The sequence below is a fragment of the Cuculus canorus genome, chromosome 5 (assembly GCF_017976375.1).
Source record: "Cuculus canorus isolate bCucCan1 chromosome 5, bCucCan1.pri, whole genome shotgun sequence".
Taxonomy (NCBI): domain Eukaryota; kingdom Metazoa; phylum Chordata; class Aves; order Cuculiformes; family Cuculidae; genus Cuculus; species Cuculus canorus.
In genome coordinates, this window is record NC_071405.1 from 24,162,007 (window position 1) to 24,185,831 (window position 23,825).

The 23,825-nt window shown below is 41.9% G+C and overlaps 1 protein-coding gene across 4 annotated transcripts in view; it reads left to right on the top strand.

Annotated features, from left to right (window-relative positions):
• The first annotated feature begins 8,277 nt into the window (after nucleotides 1-8,277).
• The window catches only part of SLC24A4 (solute carrier family 24 member 4), a 97,979-nt gene continuing 82,431 nt past the window's right edge, over nucleotides 8,278-23,825 (top strand). Inside the window, exons 1-2 of one of the 4 annotated variants that reach the window (XM_054067239.1) lie at nucleotides 8,278-8,850; nucleotides 11,014-11,124. In XM_054067239.1, the coding sequence (XP_053923214.1) occupies nucleotides 11,091-11,124 (34 nt within the window). In that variant the 5' untranslated portion in view covers nucleotides 8,278-8,850; nucleotides 11,014-11,090. The remainder of the gene's footprint in view (nucleotides 8,851-11,013; nucleotides 11,125-23,825) is intronic. The other 3 variants (XM_054067240.1, XM_054067237.1, XM_054067238.1) reach the window with 3 other exon arrangements.

Here is a 23,825-nt window from a genome sequence, read left to right on the forward strand (position 1 = left end):
AAGGAGCTGCCCTGTTGAATCTCTCTTGGCTACTCCAACAGAAATTTCACTGAACCTCTTCAGCCTCTGGGCTTTCCAGCACTGACATCATCTGAGACTTTTTGTGTGTGAGAATTCTCCACACTTCCTCCTGTGTATTAGTAAGATCACAGCAGTCTGTGGTTTGGGCTAACAACCCATAGCTGCTGAAAAGTTTTCTCACTGCAATGAATCAATTTTTGCTTACTCAATTATCCTTTCTATCCTGAGGGACTAGCAAAGGGGTTTGGAAACTGATCCCAGTAGGTATGAAAGCTGAGATAAAGTGTGGTTGATTGAGGTGGGTGACAATGTCTGTGCAGTAACTGTTTTAAATTTCACTGTATTTCACAGACATTCGAAAATATTCCAGAAAGAAAACAAATATGGAGCATTTTACAGAAATGAAAGTTTCTTTACCTGGAAAAGGAATGACATTATGGAGAGCAAACACAGGTGGTGTATAGTGATAGAAAATCCTGGAGAGCTTTGACCAGCCAGAATCCCTCTTGTTCAGCGTGATGTCAGCTAACCTCATTCCTCTCAGTCATGGGTAAACATAGTCCAATTTCCCCAAGCCTCTGGGAACAGGGCTTAGAGTCAATACTAAACTCAAACCCATATGAAGATTTAAGGGGAGATTTGAAGAGGAGGCAGAAATTCTGTTTACAGAGAGTGGAACAAGTGAAAAATTTACACCAGACCTGGAAGATGACAGGGTGGGGAACAAAGACAGGTGGAGCAAACAGAGGGAAAGAATAGGAGGAGCAGAGAACTATGCAAAAGAGAAAGTGATTGTGAGGGCAGAGAGAAATGCAAAATCACTGTCAAAATGTAAACCCAGTAAAATCAATTGAGGCTGGGATTCAGTGGAGATAGCAAGCCTGAGAAACTGAGAAATACAGAGATGGTACGTGTGTGGGGAAGATAGCTGTGTAACAGAGTCCTTGTAATTTAATCCCCATTTCAGTACAGCTTTATGCATGTGCATGAGTTCTTCAAAACTGGCAAGCATTTAAGCAGACACCTGTATTGCTGAGAAATCTAGTGGGTGTTAAACATAGATGCTGTAACAAATTTGGAGGGCTTAAACAATATTGATTTAAGGGGACAAATATTGAGGTTTTTCTAACAAGCCTCCCTTTTATAGGTAGACATTGATTTAAACCTTACGGGCAGATGAAGAACACATTGAGTCCTACAGATATGCATAAGGACTTCTCTGTACTGCAAGAAGACATTTCGGTGGGCTTAGAGAAATGAATAGAGCCAATGCACCTAAATTACAATGTGTTAACAGCACATGTGGGACATCAGGAGTCAACTGATCTTATTTTCTTGTAGCTTAAAGTAGATCACATTAAGAGCCTAGATCTGGTTGGTACCTTTTATTCTTATTGAATAGCAAGAAGATTATATGTAGCAGCCTGACCTCCTTCCTAGGCTTATGTGAAGTTGTTTATGGCACGTAGGATATGAAGAACTCTAGTTTGTAGCATTCCTGTGTACTGTGGGAGAATCCCATTATTGTTAAGTGACTATTGTTAAAGTCCCAGATGGATCTGGGTGAGCGTTGTGTGGAATGTGGGGTATAACCACAGATGCTCATCAGAAATAGAAAGTAGCATAACTCCAAATGATTGAAGAAAAATCATCAGTAGGAAGACTGCAAGATATAAAACACAAAGACGGAGTCGGGTAAGTTAAAAGAATAAGTGTTTCCATATTACAGTGTAAGACTGACTTCTTCATAGCATTTAAGTTCTAGTTCAGGGTTAAGTTATGTGTAGCCTTGGAAGCAAACCAAAGTTCTGAGTTAAACTACAAAAATAATTCTGTATTAAGGAAAACTGCCTTTGAAGCATGCAAAATTACAGTACAACAACACAGCTAGCAACTGTCCACTAGAAGTGGGAAATGGATAGGAGATAAAAATCAGAAAATTACTAGAAAGACATTGAGGATCTTGGCACAAAGAGGAGTCCTTTGACAGCTACTACAGCTGCAGTTTCTCTCTAAATCTGGTGGTCCCATTCAGGATTTACCTATTGCAGCGACTGTGGTGGAACCCCTGGTGCTAATGCCAACAATGGATCTGCTTTCTAAGTTTCAAGCATGGTTCAGCAAAGGACCTTTCACCAACATTTAAAGAGACACCTGGGTATATACCTAAGGACATATGGTGGCCTGAATTACAGTTCAACATTAAAATACTAATGTACTAATATTTGCTTTCTACACCTTTATTTTGTCAAGTCATGTTAGTGTTAGTGCATGTTAGTGCTCCTTTTCCAGGGACTAGGTCTTAAGCAAAGGATTGCCCCCTTCTTGACAAGTAGGTGATTATGGACAGCACCAAGCTAAGGTTCTCTCCATAGTTTCCCTCATATGAGCCATTTGACCAAACAGCAAAAGCAGGATCCCAGTCTCTCTGTCATTAATGCCTTTCCTTTCAGTTAAGACTTAGAACTGAAGTTCTTATGGGATGGCTTATGGGAGATTTTCTGGTCTTCTCTTTAGGGACATTGTTAGCTTTTCTTTGATTCTATCTCTTGACCTTGTCGACAGGAGGATTGATACTGGGATGCTAGTTGGAAAAGCTGGCCTTGCACAGGCTCAAAGAGCTGCTTGGGTACGTGTCATAAATGATCTCCTTCTAATCTTACAGGCTTCTCAGCTGACGAACTCTCATCTCTTCTATGCTGGAACAGTCTTCATGGACAACTAACAGGGTCTCCATTTCCAGTTACCCTTCTGTGCTGCTGCATTTCCCATTCCTTTTAGGAGATGCCATGGAGAATTCATCCAAAAATTACACTTTTCCTTTGACTCACAGCAGTGTCAATATTTTCTTCTCAGCTGAACTACTTTCATGGATCTCCTGTGAGACACCTCCTCAATTCAAAGCCTTTTGGCTGTTACTCAGTTCAAGACACTAATTGTGCTTGACATGAAAAACAGGAAAATTTGGCAGAGGTAGCTGAAGGTAGCATTAGTTGGTGCTTCTAGTGAGACATTTTAGCATGGGACATGCATGCATGTTAAATGATCACAGCCATAAATACAATAAGAAGAAAGATTGTTTCTTGCATCTGGCTTAGTTTAAGACAAGCGCTATTTAATATTTGCTTTCTCTACACTTTGTTTTGATGATATTTCCCAAATACCTCTAATTCAAAAAAACATAATCCTTTCAGGAATCTTCCTAGATCTAGTTCTGAAAACATTTTGGTCTGATTATAATGGAAATGGAGAGTATCTGGAGTATCACCAAACCACTCGCTGTGAAGGCATCACTCAGAAAACCATGTGTGTCTTTTTCTTCCTTTTTCTTTTTTTTTGAGACTGTTAATGGAAAAACTCCACTGAATTCACATACAGTTGTTCTGGCTACAGTAAGAGTTAAAAAAAAAAAATAATTAATGTAAATTTCTCTAATGCCATCTTATGCAAAAAGCATTTGCTTCTTTTTTGCTTCTAACATTGTATCACTACTCACTTCTACACAGTGTGGATGTCTCAAAACAGAACAAAGCATTGGGATATCATTTCAGTAACAACCTCTGTATAAATGGCTTAAATGTACTCAAACAGACCCTCAAGGTGTGCATCCTGCTAGCTGTTGGTAGGGAGGTAACTAGAGCTGAATTCTGCACTGCACCACTTTCCTTTGAGGCATCCTACACAAATAGTTACCTGACACATTTTCACAGGAAACACGAAAATAAAAGTGATTTGGAATTTTGTTCTGAAAGTTTAATATTCAAGAACAATTTTTGAGGCTGCCCTGTGATTACCAGACTGATTAGAAATGCTAATCAGAAGCTTGTATGATTAGAAGATTAGTACTGTCTGAACTTTGATCTGCCTCATTTGTGTACACAGAGAGGGAGAGACACAGTCACACTGAGAAATGCTTTTAAGGGTAGCAGATTTCTTTTGTGTAAAGGATTTACGAAAGATCTCTTGACTTTTTTTGGTTTTTGCTTCTTGCTTTCAGTTCCTCACAAGGATGGCCCCAGGGTTTCTATAGTCACTAAACGTTACCTCTGAAACAGGCAACTTTCTTAACAGCCAGAAAAAGGAAAACCCTCCTACATAAAAAAAGGCAATATTATACTTGTATTCCTGTAACTAGCCATGTGCTTTGGTTTGATCCATGTGATGTTCACAGGACCCAACAGAATTAATGAAAATCTCTCACATGTGAAACTCAGGACCTCTAACAAAGCTTCAGTTTCATGGTCTTTGTGTAAACAACCTACAGACAGAAACATGGAATATCTAGGGATCACAGTCTCATCTCCAGATGCAAACTTACCTCAATTCCAGTTAAACTTGTCATTGCACTTCTCAATATCAGTAAATCTTCAAGATCAAGGGTACCACAGCTTTGAAGATGTTTTCGGTGTAAAGAGCAAGTAAGAGAATAAACCTCATAAATATAAAAATCACAAGCAACCTCTATCAGCTCTGGGGAGAGACCCAACCATCAGGACAGCCTCTCTGAAGACATGGCCCTGGTCTGTCTTATCGGTGAAGATTATAAACTCAGGGCAAGTGAATACTGAAGAAAAACCCAACAAATCTCTGCAATCCCTTCCCAGGTCACCATCCTTCTACTGCTAGATAAAATCTTCATACAGGAAACTACAGTCTTGTCAGCACTGCAACTCTTATTATAAAACATAGAACAGTGGCATGGCAGACCTATGTTCACATCATAGAATCATAGAATCATAGAATCATAGAATCACTAGGTTGGAAGGGACCCACTGCATCACTGAGTCCAACCATTCCTAACACTGCCTAAACCATGCCCCTCAGCACCTCATCCACCCATCCCTTAAACACCTCCAGGGAAGGTGACTCAACCACCTCCCTGGGCAGCCTGTTCCAGTGCCCAATGACTATTCCCGTAAAAAATTTTTTCCTGATGTCAAGCCTGAACCTCCCCTGGCAGAGCTTGAGGCCATTCCCCCTTGTCCTGTCCCCTGTCACTTGGGAGAAGAGGCCAGCTCCCTCCTCTTGACAACCTCCTTTCAGGTAGTTGTAGAGAGTAATAATGTCTCCCCTCAGCCTCCTCTTCTCAAGGCTAAGCAACTCCAGCTCTCTCAGCCGCTCCTCATAAGTCTTGTTCTCCAGCCCCCTCACCAGCTTTGTTACTCTTCTCTGGTCATGCTCCAGAGCCTCAACATCCTTCTTGTGGTGAAGGGCCTTCTTGTGGTGAGGGGCCCAGAACTGAACACAGTACTCAAGGTGCAGTCTAACCAGCGCCGAGTACAGAGGGAGAATAACCTCCCGGGACCTGCTGATCACGACATTTCTGATACAAGCCAAGATGTCATTGGCCTTCTTGGCCACCTGGGCACACTACTGGCTCATGTTCAGTGGGCTGTCAACCAGCACCCCCAGGTCCTTCTCCTCCATGCAGCTTTCTAGCCAGCCATCTCCTAGTCTGTAGCACTGTATAGGGCTGTTATGCCCCAAGTGCAGGACCCAGCATTTGGCCTTGTTAAACATCATGCCATTGGTCTCAGCCCAGTGGTCCAGCCTATTCAGATCCCTTTGCAGAGCCTCCCTACCCTCCAGCAGATCCACACTTCCTCCCAGCTTAGTGTCATCTGCAAATTTGCTGAGGGTGCGCTCAATGCGTTCATCCAGCTCATTGATAAAGACTTTGAACAGAGCTGGGCCCAGTACCGAGCCCTGAGGAACCCCACTTGTGACTGGCCTCCAGCTGGAGTTAACTCCGTTGACCACCACTCTCTGGGCCCAGCCATCCAACCAGTTTTCAACCCAGGAGAGTGTGCGCCTGTCCAGGCCAGAGGCAGACAGTTTCTGAAGCAGAATGCTGTGAGAAACTGTGTCAAAGGCTTTACTGAAGTCCAAGAAGACTACATCCACAGCCTTTCCCCCATCCAGTAGTTGAGTCACTTTGTCATAGAAGGCAATCAGGTTAGTTTGGCAAGATCTGCCTTTCATCAACACGTGTTGACTGGGCCTGATCACCCGGTTCTCTTGCATGTGCTTCATGATAGCACTCAAGATCACCTCTTCCATGACTTTCCCCAGCACTGAGGTCAGACTGACAAGCCTGTAGTTCCCTGGATCCTCCCCGCATACCTTCTTGTAGATGGTCACAACATTAGCCAGCCTCCAGTCCAGTGGAACTTCCCCAGTCAGCCAGAACTGCTGGAAGATGATGGAGTTTGGAAAGGACATCCGCCAGCTCCTTTAATACTCTTGGGTGGATCCCTTGTGGGTGTCTAGCTGGGCTACATTGCTACTCTGAGTGGAAAGGGAGGCTTTAGTCTGAGAAAAGAGGTGATAAAAAGCCCTGTGGATAATTACCTCTCAGGTATTATGATAGCTGAAAGGGTATGCAGTGGCGTCTCTACCATGCTAACAACTTCACTTGGAGCTTAAAGGTCTTCAATGAAGAAAAAAACAGTCCACAATAAATATTAGTTCCAATCTGGTTGCCTTTACCCAGCTTTCCGTGCTTCTGTGTCTAATTAGCCTGTAAGTTCTTTCAATTACAGGTGGCTTTCATCATTCTGGGTTGAACAGTGAGATTTCCTACATGGCCATGGAGAGAAATAAAGGGGCATAAACCATCTTGTAATCTTCCCTACTACCTTTTTTGTAGTAGGCAAGAGCTTTTGAGAGTTACTTTTCCTCTCTCAGCAGCTATAAAAGGAATGAAAAAGAGGAGACTGGGGCATGTGTAGTGCCATTCTTCTAACATGCAGTTGTTCTCCTGCTTTAATGTAAATCAGAAAGCCAAAAGCCTATCAGAGCCAAGGTGCCCATGGAGCTTAAACAGTTAAGGCACGGAAATTTCTGTAGCTATATGCACGCAAGCAAGGCTAACACAACAGCTTCTCTTTGGTCCTCCAGCTTGAGTAATCCCCTTTGCGCTGGAGACAACTGGGGACCCTTCAGGGTGAATCTAGAGCAGTTTCATGCATGGTGTGTCCCAGATCACTGCTGCGATATAATTCATAAACATAATAAAACCCCCACATTTGCACAAAGATGGGAAAACACAGACGATTAGTGATATTTTATTTGTGAAGGTTTGCTTTTGTGGGCTGGGATGTCTGTATTATAATTATGACACCATTAGAAACAACACCAGATGTGGTGTCTCGTGCTATAACGCGCAAGAGCAGAGATCCAGAGGAAATCACCTTCCATTGCGAACCCAACCTACATTGAAAAGGAGATCAGATCAGACGATCACACATTGCCTACAGGACACTCTGAAGGATATGCAGCTGTTGGAATGGGTCCAGGGGAGGGCTACAAGGATGATCCGAGGGCTGGAGCAGCTTCCATACAAGGACAGGCTGAGAGAGTTGGGCTTGTTCAGCCTGGAGAAGGCTCAGAGGAGATCTTATAGCGACATTCCAGTACCTGAAGGGGCTACAAGAAAGCTGGAGAGGGACTGTTCGCAAAGGCTTGTAGTGATAGGACGAGAGGCAATGGGTATAAACTGGAGAGGGGCAGATTTAGACTAGATATAAGGAGGAATTTCTCCACCATGAGAGTGGTGAGGCACTGGCACAGGTCGCCCAGGAGAGCTGTGGCTGCCCCATCCCTGCAGGTGTTCGAGGCCAGGTTGGATGGGCCCTTCGGCAGCCTGGTCTAGTGGGAGGTGTCCCCGATGGCAGGGGGGTTGGAACTACATCTTTAAGGTCTTTCCAACCCAAACTATTCTATGATTCTAAAGAACACAGAACCCCTGACTTTGCTGCTAGAGGAGGTTCCCAGAACCGCTCTTCTTGCCTGACAGTGACCACTTAACATATATACCACCTTGTAGTTAAAAAAAATCCACTGCTTTGGGGCAGCTGGGAGCGAAGGGCTGTTTTCAGAATGCGTCCCTCGCCTTGAGCCCTGACTCCCACGAACCAACCCTGACCCCCGGCTCCCCTCCCCGCCCCTCGGGGAGCGCGAGCCGAGCCCCCCCCCAGCCCCGTTCCCCTGAGGCGCCGGGAGCCCATCCCCGGGCGGCTCCCGCCCCGCACGCAGATGATTTCAGGGAACGCAAGGCTGGAGCCTGTCGGTTTCGCCCGCCGCGCGCGTTGCCACGAGTGAAGGGGGGAGCCAGCGGCGCCCCCGGAAAGTTGTGGGCGATGGGCGGGGGAGAGGGGGCCGGACCGGCGGCGGGGAGGGATAAACTTTAAACTTATTGAGGCGGGTGGGGAGCAGCAGTGACACCCACCCCCCACGGTGCCGCTCGGCTGCTTTGGGAGCGCGGGGGGTGACGCCACCGCTGCCGCCTTCTCCACCGCCCCCGGGGCTCAGCCCGGCCCCTTAGAGCCGTGCCCCCCCCGGCGGCACACGCGGAGCTCAGCCGGGCTCCTGTGCGCAGCGCTCCCCCTCCCCAGAGCTCCGTCGCGGGGCTCAGCCCGGCCCCTCAGAGCGGCGCTCCCCCCCGCCCTCCCCTCCCGGCGCGCGCGGGGCTCAGCCGGGCTCCCGCCCCCCAGGGCTCCGTCGCGGGGCGCGGGGTGTCAGCCCGGCTCCTGACAGCGGCGCGCGCGGGGCTCGACCCGCCTCCGCGCTCCGCCGAGCCGAGGCGCCGGGCATTGGGCTCCCTCCGCCATGGAGCCGCCGGCGGGGAGTCGCCGGCACTGAGCCCCGCCGCCCGACCCATGCTGGCTCGCATGGAGCTGAACGAGACGCCGCTCGCTCCTCCGAAGACCATGCTGCTTCTGCTGAGGAAAGTTCGCAAGAGGCGGGAGATGCTGCTGCATCAGCTGGGCTTCATCTGCGCCATCCTCTTCTTCGCTTGGTGCATGTCCAGCCTGCTCTCGAGACTGGGTGAGTGGCCGCGCCGGGGTTAGGCTGCTCCGCTTCGAGTTGCCCCGAGGAATCGTCCTGTTCCTGGGGTGAGAGCCCGTCGCTTCCCGGTCCCGACCCCGCCGTGCGTCTGGGGGGCTTCGGGCGAGGAGCGGCCCCGAGTTCTGTGCTGCCGCTGCTAGTGCAGCTGGATCCTCGCCGGCGCTCCCCTCCGCAACTTCGGGACACCTTTCGGTTTTAGGTTCTAAACCCCCATCGGCTGCTTCTTTTCTCCATCTTCTCCTCTCCACCCCCCATTCAGTGTGGATTTGACAGAAAATTATGTATTTTAGCCAAGGAACACCGCTAATCTCGTGTTTTATAGAGTCTGTTGTATCCTTTGTGCAGGTGCTGTGTTGGTAAACTGGTGCATTTATAATTGACTCCCTCATGCCCATTCGTTATTTTTTTCCTGCCTGCTGGCACGGTTTGGGCGGTGAGCATGCAGCTTCAGGCCCTGCTCTGCAATATGCTTTGCTTCCCTCAGGTAGGAAATCTAAGGTTGCTGGGACAGCACCTGGGTCTCTAGGTGGGACTGCCAACGGTCCGTAAATCTTTAGGATTTAAAAACAAAATCAAACTAAACCCAGATCCTTCGTCTGTGCTCAATATAAGAAAATCAGATTTTTAGCAGAATTAGAAGGGGTCATCTGCTTAAATTAAAGCTAAAGTTAAAATGTGTGCTTCAGGGGATGCAAAATCTGGTGGAACTTGTACTTTCTAATGCTCTGTTGCTGAAATTATTGCCTGGGTTGGTAATGAGGCATCCATTTAAGGATTTAATGTCTTAGACCATGTTAGTATATTGCTCATCTTAGAACTTTCAGCTTGTTTTTAATTGAGGTTTTAGAGTACAATGTTTCTTTATTTAGAGCTGTTTGTCATGTCTGTATCATGTCATTCTTTTTTTTTGTGCCTCGCACCAGCAGTTATTTTCATAAATTAACCGCTTTGTGAAAGTGAGTAATTGGGGTATGATTATGTTTACATAGTGTGTGTTTTTTCTTATTGCAGATAATAGTTTTCAAGAACTTTTTTAGGTTTGCATGAAAAATGTAATGACAAATGAAAGTTTTTAATCTCTTGGGTTATCAGCTAAATCCCTCATAACCTAATTTTTCATGGTATGCTGCATCAGGTACTTTTTTTTCAGCTGGCTAATTTACGGTATATTGTATCCATAAACACTGACCATCTGTTCTCTGTGTTTCTTGTAATTGTGGCGTCAGATTATTTTTGCAAATACTTTAGCCAAACAAACTTCCAAGCTAGGTAATTTTTTTTTCGCAAGAGTCACTGTAGGAAAGCACAAGCATTACAAGATGACTGGATGTAAACTCTTAGATCAGCCATGGAAGAATTTTAGTTATTATAAATATGTTCATGGTGAAATGGATAAAGTCGAGATCGAAGTGATTTAAATTAAAGGGGGGTTCTATTCTTCCTTTGATTTAGTATAATTGCATACCCTGCATGATCACAAGTGCTCCTTCTGTACTCTATTCAGCAAGTTCCATTGAGAATGCTTCTGAAATATGAGTTTAGGCAAAAGGTCCATTGTCTTCTAAAGAACTTTGTTTTTCTTAAGACTTGTAGGGATCCACGGTGCAGTTATTTTCCTTGATAGTTTTGCAGGGATTGATATTACCAAGTATACCCAACATTGGAAAGGTCATCCCCAAGACTCAGAATAAACCAAAATGTAACTGGAATATCTCCCTATGCATTTTTATTTTTTTAAGAAATCAATAATGTCATATGGCAAGTGCAAATGACTAAATGGAAGTGTGATTGCTGCTCATGTCAGCATAGCTGGCTGGCTTCGTCTATAGGAACTGCTCTGTGTTGAGTTACACAGATGCAGGCTTCGGCATTTGCTTCCTGAAGAATATTTTTCTGTTATGGGTCACAGCAGGTATTGGATGGCCAGAAATATGCTAGTAGCTCCAATACTGCCTCTCCTTACCTAGTTTCGCCCTTTGTAGCTAGGAGCACGTAGCATAGGTATGTTGGGATTGTGCCTCAGTGGCGCCTTCATTTGCTGTGTTCACATACTGATAGTCCATCGGTGCCTCATCACTAGTAGGGGCATACAGCCCAGTTAAGATGGTGCAGGAAAAAATAACCTCTTTCTATTTAATACAGGCAGAGAATCAACTATTTCAAACAGACGTGTTTGTCAGAAATGTGGAGGTAGAATAGAAGGTTGATGGCATCACCTAATGCGACACATGAAGAAAGAGAACTGTACGGAGCCGAGGTACGATGGAAAACTTTGCAATGTCATATAAGCTCTTAAGATGTATTGTGTAGTGCTGTCATGATTGAGGGTGAACATAACATTAGGGTGTATGTAACAGCATCAAACTTAGAGAAAAAAAAAAAAAAAACACAAAAAACCCAAACAAAAACCAGGACGGAACTGTGTAGAAATAAGGTTTATTGTGCTATGTAATGCCATGACTTTATACTATTAAAGGTAAAAGTCATTGTTCAGATATAATAATGCTTTGGGTCATTATGTGCTGACAATTTGATTTCTCTAATTTTGATTCATTTGGTGGTTATTTCGTCTAGCGATGCTATGTATATTGCCCTGGGTAATGAAAGATGTACTCTTCTTGAAGTATGGGTAGCTACACATGCAGTGTTTGAGATACTATCTTAGCGTGGTAATTTGTGTTCATTACCATTATACATTTAATCATGTTTTGCTAGGTTAATGATAAACTATGTATTCAGAGTAATAATTGATATTGTGTGGAGGGGGATGATGAGTTAAGTAATATGGAAACCCTGGAATTCATTTTACTTCAGGATATCTATCTTCATGAGACAGTGATAATTGATTGAGGACAGGGAGAGATGACGCATTTTAGTATCAGTGTTAGTCCACAATGCTTTCATCTTCCCATCTGTCTTTTCCAGTGTCTATTTCCTTTTCTCTCTCTCTTTTCTTTCTCTGGTTTACGGTTGTGTGGGAGAGAAGACATTTTGCCAATTGCACTAGGGAAATTAATGTTAAGTTCGGATTTTTTTTTTTTTTTTTTTTTAAAATGACTTTGATCAACTAAGGAATGACAGCAGAGTCTGTGCCATCCTGTAAACAGTGACAGCATGAGTATCTGGAATGCTTTCCAGCTCCAGGTAGTACAAGAGTTTGGAGCAATAAGCCCCTCCCATAGTTACATGTTTGTTGTAATGCTGAGGCACTCGTTGTATAGATTAAGGATCAGTGCTGTGCTTATGTACCTTTGAGAAAGGAGTAGAAGAACATTGTGCAAAGTATGCATGTGCAGAAGCTTTAACTGAGTTATCATGGTGTCCAAGAGCTTCTCTGTACTTATGTAAGAACTTCATGGGATAGTTTGCTGTTGCCTGCATCTACCTTTATGATGCTGTTGATTTGACTGTCCGATGTTGTTCACAGACAAAAAAGAAGAAATAAATGACCTTTTGAAAACACATCGTTATTCTTGACGAATGCTCAGAAAATACTATCCTATAATTTTTCTCCATTTACATGAATGCATCAATGTGATCGTGTCTGAACACATACATGGCAGGCACGCTTAAAGCCAAACTAACAAGGCCACAAAATTGTAAAATCGCTGGGCAGAAAGATACCTATCAAAATTCTTGCTGAAGACTTTTCCGTTTAGTATGATTGAGAACATTTTACAACAATATGATAAAAACTGCCAAGGAAAACATATGCTTATGTGTAAATTGGAATATCAGGAGCAGTGCTGACTTCTCTGGATGTTAGAACAAATAGGTCAGGTCCCTCTATTCCTCTAAAATTGTAAAGTTAGTTTAAGAACAATTGAAATAGATAAATACATCCAGATCATTTTGATGTGCTTTCTGAAATTCAGGTAATTGAGATGGACTTTCCTCTGTAACCACAAGAACTGGTACAGAAGAGAGGATTCCATACTATGCTTCAGGATGATGAGGTTTTAAATGTATCATGAGACTTGCATTAAATTAGTGATTTTTTTGGTCACAGTGCTGCAATTAAACTTTCTTTTAAAGTTTTTTTCTTTTTCTGTTGCGAAACACAGATCAAATATATCACAGCGACTGCAATTAAAGCATTTTTAGTTCACTTTGTGGTTATTCTGCAGTTATTGTTACAACTTATCTCTGCGTATCTTCTGGCAGCTGAAGAGTAGTTTTAGACTCTGCAAGGAGTAGCTGGTTGTAAGATAGCTTCAAATAAGAGAGCATACTGAAAATACCCGTAATTGATTGTTGGAACAGTCACGGTCTGTAAGGACCTCGGACGGTTGACTTTCCAGTAACAACTTTCTGTAGATTTGTTTATTGGGGGGTGTTTGACTGGCTTGCCCTCTTTATTTTTTTTTTCTTTTCTCTTTTTTTTTCTTTTCTCTTTTTTTTCTTTTCTTTTCTCTTTTTTTTTTTCTCCATTCTCTTCTGTTAGCCAGAGAAAGAGATTTGCTCTGTAATGAGAAGAGCAATGACCTAAAGCCTATCTATAAAAAGAGCAAGTAGCATAGCTCTTCTCCATGACAGTGTAGATTGTGTAACCCTGTGACTACATCTGGAGAAAGCAGTCCCAGGAAAGTTCAAGAGACTTGATCAAGACTGCATAGAAAATTGGTGGGAAGGTGTGGGTTTTCACTGTGGATATGCAAGCTTTCAGTTATGTGCTTATCCCAATGTAATGAAAATCTCAGAAATGCACCATCAAATACTTTAAATGGCTGGACTTTATTTCTGGTAATTTATTTTAATCTAGAGAACAGATAGTTAATATGTATATGTGCTGTATGAATACAGTGCTTTGTGTAGGCTACTTTATGAGAAGTACTTATTCTCACCTATGTCATTTCTTCATCTGCCTTAAGCACTACAAGGCCCTGTGAATGTGTGGGTGTGTATATGGTACATAGCAGTTCTGTTATGTTATGTGCGTGTTTCTCCATGTTTATTTAGAATACAAGAGCTTTGTAATATCTTGGGAAATGCCAGACTGTCTGACAGCACGTTAATCCTTTGTATCATTGCAGTGGTATTGCTGTGCTCCTTCTATTTACTAGCTTCCCACAGAAGCCTGCAGCTTTACTTCCCTTTTCAGCAAAGTTAATTTATTTACCACTCCATCCCCTTTTCTTATATACAAATAAAAAAAAAATCCTCAGTTGTCAGGAATGGCAACTGTAGAAGCTTGCAAGACCATGAGATCCTTGCATGTCCGTGACAATGTAAGAAAGGCTCACCCTTGGTAACGTATCTGGGAGAAAACCCGCCATAAGCTTCTAAAAGTAATGTTAGAAGCTTTGTGGAAGCTGCTGTCTGCTGAAAGGCCCATGTAGTTTATGTTGTCTGAGGTTACTTCAGTAAATGAGGCAGATCATTCTGTATTGTGTTCTCCTGGAAGCATTATTGCTTCTGGGTCCATTGTACCAGAACAGAGAAGACTTTGAAGTCTTGGCAATGCTGCTTTACAAAAGAACCCTGAGGCTGTGGCAAAGAAAAGGAGAATATAGTGTGCATATATGTGTGCATGTGTGTATATAAACTAGAGGAGAAAGGTTTCTCCAAGATTTGAAAGCTAGAGGGACTGATATGCATGAATATCAAGAGGCATGACACATTTTTTCTAATAGTAAATGTTCTGCAGTCATAAGAAGTTAAAGACTGCTTATCCCATAGCAGCAGCCAAGGAACTGTAGGTCAGCTGCAGGAGGGAGATGGAGCTTTTGTGATCACCAAGCCAGCCTCATTTTAAGTCTGAACTAAGATCAAATCCTCACTAAAGTTAGTCTTGTGCAGCATTTTTCCATTAAAGATTATTCCTGGCTTGCAACTTCCCCTTTGTTGGAAGCTCCTCTGCCATGGAAAGATACAAGTCTTTATATTGTCCTGGAGAGTTTACAGATTGTATGTAGAAGGCTTTGGACCTCAAAAGTTTCATGAGAGCCTGGCGTTTTTTAATTATGGATCTTCTTCTTACTTCATATTGAGTAACTCTTTGGATGGCTGCTGTGGGTATCCCTCTTTGAGGGAAACCAAACTGCCTTTTCTTTATGGCTCTGAAAACTTTTCCTGGGTAAACTTCTGTGGGAGGAGAGATTGATCTAACCCTCACTTGATGCGGGGTGATCAGAAAGGGGGAGTAGTTGTCTCTGGCATCTTACAGCTCTCATTAATTTGCAACCAATTTTTTTGTCTTATCCAAGCTCTCACTTCCATCTGCCATCGGCTCTCTAGCTTGCAGTGCCATCTGCCTAGCAAGTCTGATTTATAGCTTTTCTGGTCCAATGGCTCATCTTTTGGTTCAAAATGTTTCTATGCCTCCATGTCCTCCAGAACTTTTGAGTGACATTCCCAGAGTGATTACAAGTTGGGGTGACTGGGTGGTGCAATGTTTCTAACTGTATGACTCCACCGGCTCGTGTTAGGCTGTTAAAGCAATTGATTTGGACTCCCTTTGCTATGAACATTTTCCCGAATACGGTACAGAGAATACTTAAACTACTTGCTGTGTATTAGAAATGTGTTGGAACGTATTTCCATTAGTCTCCTGAATCTAGTCAGTGAGCTGCCTTGAAATTAAAAGAGTCTGTGGGGTTTTCTGTCCAGTGGTTTGTCAACCACGGACAGTTCAGGAGCTGCATTGATTTTAAATAACTTAGGATTTGATTTGAGTGTGCTCCTCCCATTGTTATCAGTGGGTAAAGATGAATTGTGGGTTGGGGGAAAGGCAGGAGTTAGCATTTCTTTCTGAGCCATGCTGCCCTTTTACTTTAGAGTGAAAAGGCATGTTGTAGGAATACTTTGTGTTCCTGCAGTGAGAGAGAAAGTCAGTCCTACAGTGAAATAAAGTGTCTCTCAGCAGCATGTGTGTAACAGAGCTCTGAGTCAGGATCACAAGTCATTAAGCCTGTTTATATTTTACACTGATAGTTAACCGTGGAGACTCAGGTAGGATTTGATGCATTGTAGAGAAACTACAGCAGTCTTAGACATTTTTAACATACTGTAGAGAGTACAAGAGCCTATTAATTTTTCAGCAAAAATCAATGATGTTCTTGCTGACTAGAGGAGACAGGACTGACTCTTCAAAGTAATTTTATGACAGGATAGAAAAAGCTGTTTCTTGTACATTTGTAGTGAAGAGGCTATAGGAAGAACATCAACTTCCATCAATTTTATTTAACAAATGCAGTGCTTAGTTAAGAGCATCATTCTCAGTATCCTGGATTGATGCATCCCCCCCCTTTTTTTTTTTTCTTAATCTTTATTGACACTTTAATATCATAAACTTTGTGTAATAAATGCTGTTCTAGGCATACTTTTCTTCTTGGTAGAATATGTCATTTTGTGCTGATGTAAATTCTCTTTAAACAATGTGATAGTATGTATTTCTTATAAACAATGTTCATATGTCATGGAGTTTTATTTATTTTGGGTTGGTTTCAGGTTGTTTTCCCCCCCATACATGAAGATGTCTCTGGGACTCACTCTGTTCCTGCAGTTGCTGAGCAGTAAACTTTAGTGGTTGTAATCTCACTTGGAGTTTTTATAGTTTTCCAGGGTGGAGATAGATGTATGATGATTTAAAACCACTTTACAGGGCAAATGACAAACATTCGATGGCAAGTTTTGCTTGTGTGGCTCCCAAGGTCTCCTAATTGGAAGTCACACTTAGATTTTGGTTGTAGTTCTAACACTCATTGCCTGGCTTAATGATACAGGTTTCAAAAGGATTGGCAGGTAGATGTCGTTGAAGTTAATTGGGATAAGTGCTTTATTTATTTTCTTTATAAACTGGTTTAGGAAATCTGCATTGTTTTAAAGTTAGAATTTAAAAAATAACCACCTTCTCTCTGAGCTGTTCATTTTCTAACAGTGCATTAATGCTGGCATCCAAAATAGGAGAAAGAAATAAGACAAACATCTCTCTGTGCTTTGGCTCAATCTGCCAGCGGCATCCCCTGGAGGGCTGAGAAGGGAAAACGACCTCCAGGGTAATTTATGCATTTCCCCAGGTCTAGATGCCAAGTTTGCAGGAAGTAGTTTAACACAGTAAATAAGTGTCTGACTAAAATGCCATTTAGGGAAGTAGTAAACAAAGGCAAATGAAACAAAAAAGAAATAATTATTTTAACATATTACTGTATGTTCTTAAACCTATAAAGAAAATTGTTATTAATGTAATCTTTATTCCTGTGACTCCGATTTACTCAGAGTTGATTTTGGTTCAGTTGAAGCACACTGTGGATAACCATTTTTACAAGCTAAGTCTTTACCCTGAAACCAAGAAGCAGGTTTGACACAAAAACCAGAATTTCTAAAATGTAACTTCAGAACCAAATTTAACATCTCTGGACACAGGCCCTCACTCTCTTCGAACAGAAGAAGAAACCCAGGTTGAATGCTCTGGAGTGCTCAGGCTAAGATTCTGAAGTTTCTCATATTAGCGGAACACTAATATTTAGCTGTCTGCCTGTATTTCAGACCACATTACCTAAGCATTTCTCAGATGTTTAATACAGTAATAGTGCAGCATCTCCTTTCTGCTGACTGCAGAACAATGCAGGCAGACAGCAGTCTGGTAAATTTAGTTACCTGCGGTCAAGAAAAGTATGTGGTATAACAAGAATTCAAAACCAGATATCTCAGTCCTTATCTCGACTCCTGCACAAAGATGATGTTTGAAAAGGAGTTTGGGCCTAAGATGACCTCCTGAGGTTCCATCCACCTGCTGTTTTCCTGTGATCTGCTGTGGAAGCAAAATTGATTTCATTTCACTCAGGACATATTTGAAATCCTGAATTGAGTATTTCAAAATTAAAGGTAATGAGACTTGGGTGTGCAGATCTCCATAGTATTGCTGCCTGTCTCACCCTTTATGTGGGATAACGTGTATGTATTCAGATCTTGTTCTTCACTAGTATGACCATGCAGATAGACCTTTTTTTCTGTGGAAATCTGCTCAATTTTTCTACTCAGAAAGTTGTGCTGTTGTATAAAAACTGTGTTTAAATTTACCCATCCTCATCCATGACAATTTCATTTTTGCTTCTTCTTTTTGCCCTTCTTGTCTATGGTGTGTCACCAGGTAGTGTAGCTGAGAGAAAGAAAATGCTGCCGTCTTGTTCATTGATAACAATTGTTACTGCACCACATTTTAATGTTGTAGGAAACAGGTTGAAAAGGCATTGTAAATCAGTCTGTAAGCATTGATCCATACTCTGGCTTGGCGTGGGACAGAGTCTTTATAAGGTACTGGATTGTTTGATAGATATTAGAACTCTGCGTTCATTACTTCATCTCTGAGCTCTGTGTCTCATCAGTCCATAACTTGAACCACTCGTGTGGAGGATTCAGGCAAAACTGGACGAACACAGAACTGGGCTGCAAAAGCTGCAAGAGGGATAGAGAAACTTGGGGTTTGGAATTGGGTGGTGGAAAGACTAAGTTTATCTAGTCACGGAGCCTGGAGTTGGAGAATAGGTGAAAGGGACATTAAGATGGGAGTGGAAGGAGGCTGAATTTGGGTAAGGAGCCATGAGAGAATCCTGAAAATAGCAGGGCAAGGAGGCAGACCCTGGGAAGTAGAAGGCAGAGAAAGTGATAAAAGAGGTGTGGAAATCAAAATACAGTGAGAGGTTTGGTTTTGGTTAGGCAGGGAATCTAGAATGAAGACCAAAGGCAGCCTGTAAGAAGGGCTTAAGTTGCAGAAGGGTTGTCTTTTAGTCGTGGCACATAAGACTGGAAATATTGATATCTATTTTTTTTATTTAATTTTAGGGTTTTTTGGTCAGTTTTTTTTAAGTAATGATTGAATATTGATGAAGAACATTTTCAGAGTTTGTCCTAGTGACGCTATCTACATAGAAAGCAATTTAGAAAGCTTCACCCAGACTGGACCCTCCTGAGGCTCAACTGTCTCTGTGAACCTCAGTGTTTTGTTTTGAGGGTCCAAATGACTGATTTAAAAATGCACTTGGACACAGTGTGCAATTTCATTACAATAAATTAATTTTAATCTTTGTTCTGTTAATATTTCTAATAAAAACCCTCATAAGTGAATTATTTTTCAGGGGTTACAAAATTTTATTGTGCATATCTATTGCTATATTCATTAATACTACTGACTTTGCAGAGTAGGTATGATTACGCATCTAGCAGTTTGAAAATATTCTATGAACCTTCTGACAATTAAACTGGCATCATTCCTGTTCCCCAGGAAGGCAAGACTTCTGAGCAGTAGAGAGTGGGGCTTTCTTCTATTCTTCAAAGTTGACAGAGGTATGAAGGACATCATTGTAGAAAATTGTAGTAGCCTTAGAAACTGAGTCAAATTCATTCCTGCTGGGACTCTACTCATAAGCTGAAGGACAGCAGAGGAGTCACTTCAGATAGAATGCAGGCTACGTGTATATGTCCTCATTCAGTTGTTTCCTTTTCTGGAACATTAAATTAACTGTTTAATGTTAATGACAGGTGCTGCATTAATGATCTTGAGAGAGTGACATTCTCTACGTGTAGCAGAGAACAGTGGCCTGCATGCCTTCCTGCAAGCAAGAAGACAATTTAGAGTCTGTCTGTTCAGTTTCCATACATACTTGCTTACTGGACTATTCTTGGAGTCTGCCAAAACCTGGTAAATTATTTTTCCCCTGCATATGATGCACTCACTTTTTCAATGGGTTGATGGTACCATGACCAGATTCACAGAGGTATTTAAACCTATGAATAGCAAGATTTATATATTCACATATGATGGGGAAACATTTACACTTTGGGAATGGTGAAGTTAAAATGGATGAAATTTACGTTCAGAAGCTCAGAGACTGAAATGGGGAATAGATCTTCTGTCTTCTCTTCTGGTTTACTTCTTTGGTGAGAATCTTCTCTCTTTAAATACTTTTCATGCCTTTGTGAAGGTTGCATTCTTTGTGTTATTATGTCACACTTTAATCCCTCTACAGCATGTTTGGCTACTGTTGCCTAAAATTGTAAGGCTTTTTCTTAACTTCTTAAACCTTTCACAAGCCTTTCCCTTCCCTGTTGCTGCTAGTTTGTCTGCTTCCTTTATCAGCAGTGAAACTTTAAGATGAGTTTCCAGTGTCCATTTGCCTTTTCTTGTTATTTTTATGCAGCCCCTTGCAGATTAGTATGTGAAAGAAATAATATGGAATATTGTAATTCTCTCTTTTTTTGACTCTTGCTTCAAGAGCTGTGAGTATCATCATGTTCTCAGGAGACTGGCCAGCCAGGTCTGGCAATACAGAGCAATTGTTAAAGCTGGCTTGTTAGTTAGTCCTGTTTCAGTCATGCACAAAGGCTTTGCTAGTTAAGGGTCTGAAACACAAGTCTTACGAGGAGCCAAGGAAACTGGGGTTGTCTAGCCTGGAGAAAAGAAGGCTGAGGGGAGATGTAATTGCTGTCTACAACTACCTGAAAGGAGGTTGTAGCAAGGCAGGTGTTGGTCTCTTCTCCCAGGTAACTAGTGAGGAGATGGCCTCAAGTTGCCCCAAGGGAGGCTTAGATTGTATATTAGGAAAAATTGCTTTACTTGAAAGAGTGTTGAAGCATTGAAACAGGCTGCCCAGGGAAATGATGGAGTCGCTATCCCTGGAGATGTTAAAAAAAAATGTGTAGTTGTGGCACCTCAGCACATGGTTTAGTAGGCATGGTGGTGTTGGGTTGAGGTTGGGCTTAATGATCTTGGAGGTCTTTTCCAACTTTAATGATTCTATGAGGGGGAGGAGCGGAGAAGAAGAGGGTCTATAGAGCTATAGTATTGTCTCTCTTTATTGTGAGATGCAGTGTCAGTCCCTAAGAGGGCCTAATGGAAGTGCAGGAAGGAAAGGAAAAAAGATGACTGAAAAAGGCAAAGTGACTTGCCCGGAGTCTGCAAAGAGGGTCAGTATCTAAACTGTGGGGTTTTTCCCCCATAATCATAAATTTTAGCTATACTAAGTTCATTGTGCCTGTCCTTGTTGCTGCTAGCACCATTACCTCTGTACTTTCCTTCCTGATCAGCTTATAATAATGTGACTCTTTTATTGTGCTTTTTTTTCATAAAAATGTAACTTTTACAATACAGATGTTTTTTACTCCGATATGTTATTAAAAAGTCTAACATGGGGCACAAAATTAAGTCACTAGTAGGAATACGCCCAGAACTGCTTCAGTATACTGAATGTTTTTGGTTTGCAGTGATACCTAAAGGTTGTCAAGTATCCAGGTTGCATCTAGGAAGTCAAGTGGTGACCACTTCCCAGCCAGTTGTACCACATAGCTGAATGCTACATTACAGAGCAATTATAATTTCTCCTTCTCCCCCACTTAGAGGGAGAAGGATCAATGGAAGAACCTTGGAACATATAAATCTTTTCCTCCCACAAGGTGGTGAGGAGATGCCTGGCGGGCCCATCCATGGGCCAGTAACTATCCACAGAGAGTGGAGATGAAAAGTTATGACTGGGGAAGTTGCAGGTCTCTGGTGTGTTGATGGTTCTATGATAGGGGAGCATTTTTTTGGAACCACTTTAGGAGAGAGACTGTATAAAATACCAATGCTCCTTTTCTTTAGCAGGGATGAAGTGAGCACTTCATTTTGCTTGCAAGCTGAAACGGAAAGAGAGTTCATCAGTATTTCTCATGTGTGAGCGAACTTGTTCTTGTGCCCAACTCAAAGGTTTTCCCATATCGGCGATATTTTTGACTGGGGGATTGGGGTGTCACAAGGTGAGCTTTGTCCAGGCCGCAACTGACTTTTCAGTGCGGAACAAGTACTTCAGATTTGAAGTTTATCAGTTGTGGTTCTTAATTCTGTATGGGTTTACTATAGTTATTTGGTTGTTCATGGTTGATTAGTAACAGTACCTGATGAGGGAGTTCTTACTTGGAAAGACTATCTGGGATCATCTCCAGTAGTGCTTTAATCTGTGGATATTCAGGGCAACTAAGTTTAGTAAGTACTACTTAGGTAATTAAAGGTTGAAGCTGGACTGCTTTCTCTACAAGAAACAGACTAGTAAAGGGAAATTAGTCATCTTGATTCAGTGCTGTTTTCTGTATAGCACAGAGTTTGCTCCCTCCCAACTCAGAGCTTGATTTTCCTAATGTATTATGGGTTTTGACAGAAGAAATAATATTACTCTTCATGTAGTCTTGGATGTAGCAAAACCAGCAGAAATTGTGTATGTTGAAAGGAGTGTTTATGAAACAATCACGATACCCATTTTGGACTCAAAAGTCTGCTAGAAAAAAACTATTTGTGAAATTCTCTGTATTAAGTAACTTCCACCAGTTTGTACCCATAGATGTAGGTATGAGACCAATTTGTCCATGTTAGGGAGATGTTACATTGAAAAAAGGAGGGTTGCAATGACCCTAAAAGCACTACAGGGTCTTAAAATACTGGGTTTCTATAAGCTCAGTGGCTTTTGAAACTGAACAGATTTGGTGGAACGCATGAAATAATTTTTAGAACCTCTTGGTTTTGTTGAACACTTTCAAAATTTGATGTTTTTCTCCCACATTCCAGCCCTTGCAGGGTTGAATGCTATATAAATGCCACTAGCATTACTATTCTTCTGGGAAGAGTTTGCAGATGGGATGGGAATACTGATGAGTGTACAAATGCTTCTTAATTAATAAAATTGTCATTTTGACAACTGAAATTCTTCCTTTCCATCCAGTAACTGATTCAAAATATTCTAATCCTACCACGTTGCTGATTCCAAACTGTACTGTTTAGATTTGAGAGCTGCTGTGCACCTCTGAGAAGGTGAAATTGCACCTCTGTCAGATACTTTTTGACAGGGGCGTGTGTGATAATTTGTCAAAGAGAGGAGGATGTTCTGTATCCAAGTGTAGGGTAGAAGATGGCAGTGTTGGACAACATTGACTGTGTGCCCGTCTGTGCTGAGGCACTTAGCCCTCTGACATCTCGCTGTGTTCAGACTGTAGTAGGGGAGTGATATCTCATGGTTCCGGAGTGCCTACAGATATGACTCCAAACTGACATCTTGATCATTGTGATGAACACATTACAGTCTGTTTTGTATAGGAAACTAAGTTCAGTCACTGTATTAAGTCAAAAGAGCTTTTTGTTTATCTTGTTTGGAGTTGTTACAACAAAATCTTGCTTCTTTTTTTGTAAGTTACAAATATGTTCATCTTTTGTTTTAATGACTATTTTAATGTAGTATCTGAAGCTTGCGTTCAGTAGTTCTGTGCCTTGATGTGAAACGTACAGGGCTGCATAATAATCTTATACACTGATCTTTACTGCAAGAAACTGAGATCGAGTGTTTCAGCATGTCACGGGGACCAAGAAATTCTCAATTCTAGCTGTGGCTGCAGCAGTCAAAGCCCTTTGTGATTCTCCCCTGTATTCCTTTGCTCCACAATTTTTTATTTTTATTTTTTTTTTCTCCCTAGGGAGCAAAAAATTAATTGAACACTGTTGGGGGAACCTAGATCCCTTTATCCCTTCTAGAAATATTATCTAGTTAGATTAGGCTTTGAATATGAAAAGATTCTTTATAATAGTAAGCCTTGTGCTCCGTAAGGAATAAATATGATCCTGGCTTTCCCAGTGGTAGATTTGTGCCTGCTTAGTGATTGTAAACGTGATGATTTAGAGTGAGTGTAAATGTGATGTGGCTTGTCACTGATTTAGAGTGAGTGTAAACGTGATGTGGCTTGTCAATGAGGCACCGGTTTCTTATGTTAGTCAGTTCATTGCTCTGATTATTTCTTTTTTTCTCTGCAAAAATACCTTTCTGCCTGTAAAATTTATCTTTAATATTGGAAAAACAAATTGATTACTTGTTTTAAAACAGTGTATCAGGTTAGGCGTTTACAGGAGTAAAAGTTCAAGGTTTGACAGTCATTATGTTCCTAACAAATGCATTTATATTCTGATAGTAAATATATTTTTTTGTTAAGGAAACCACAGT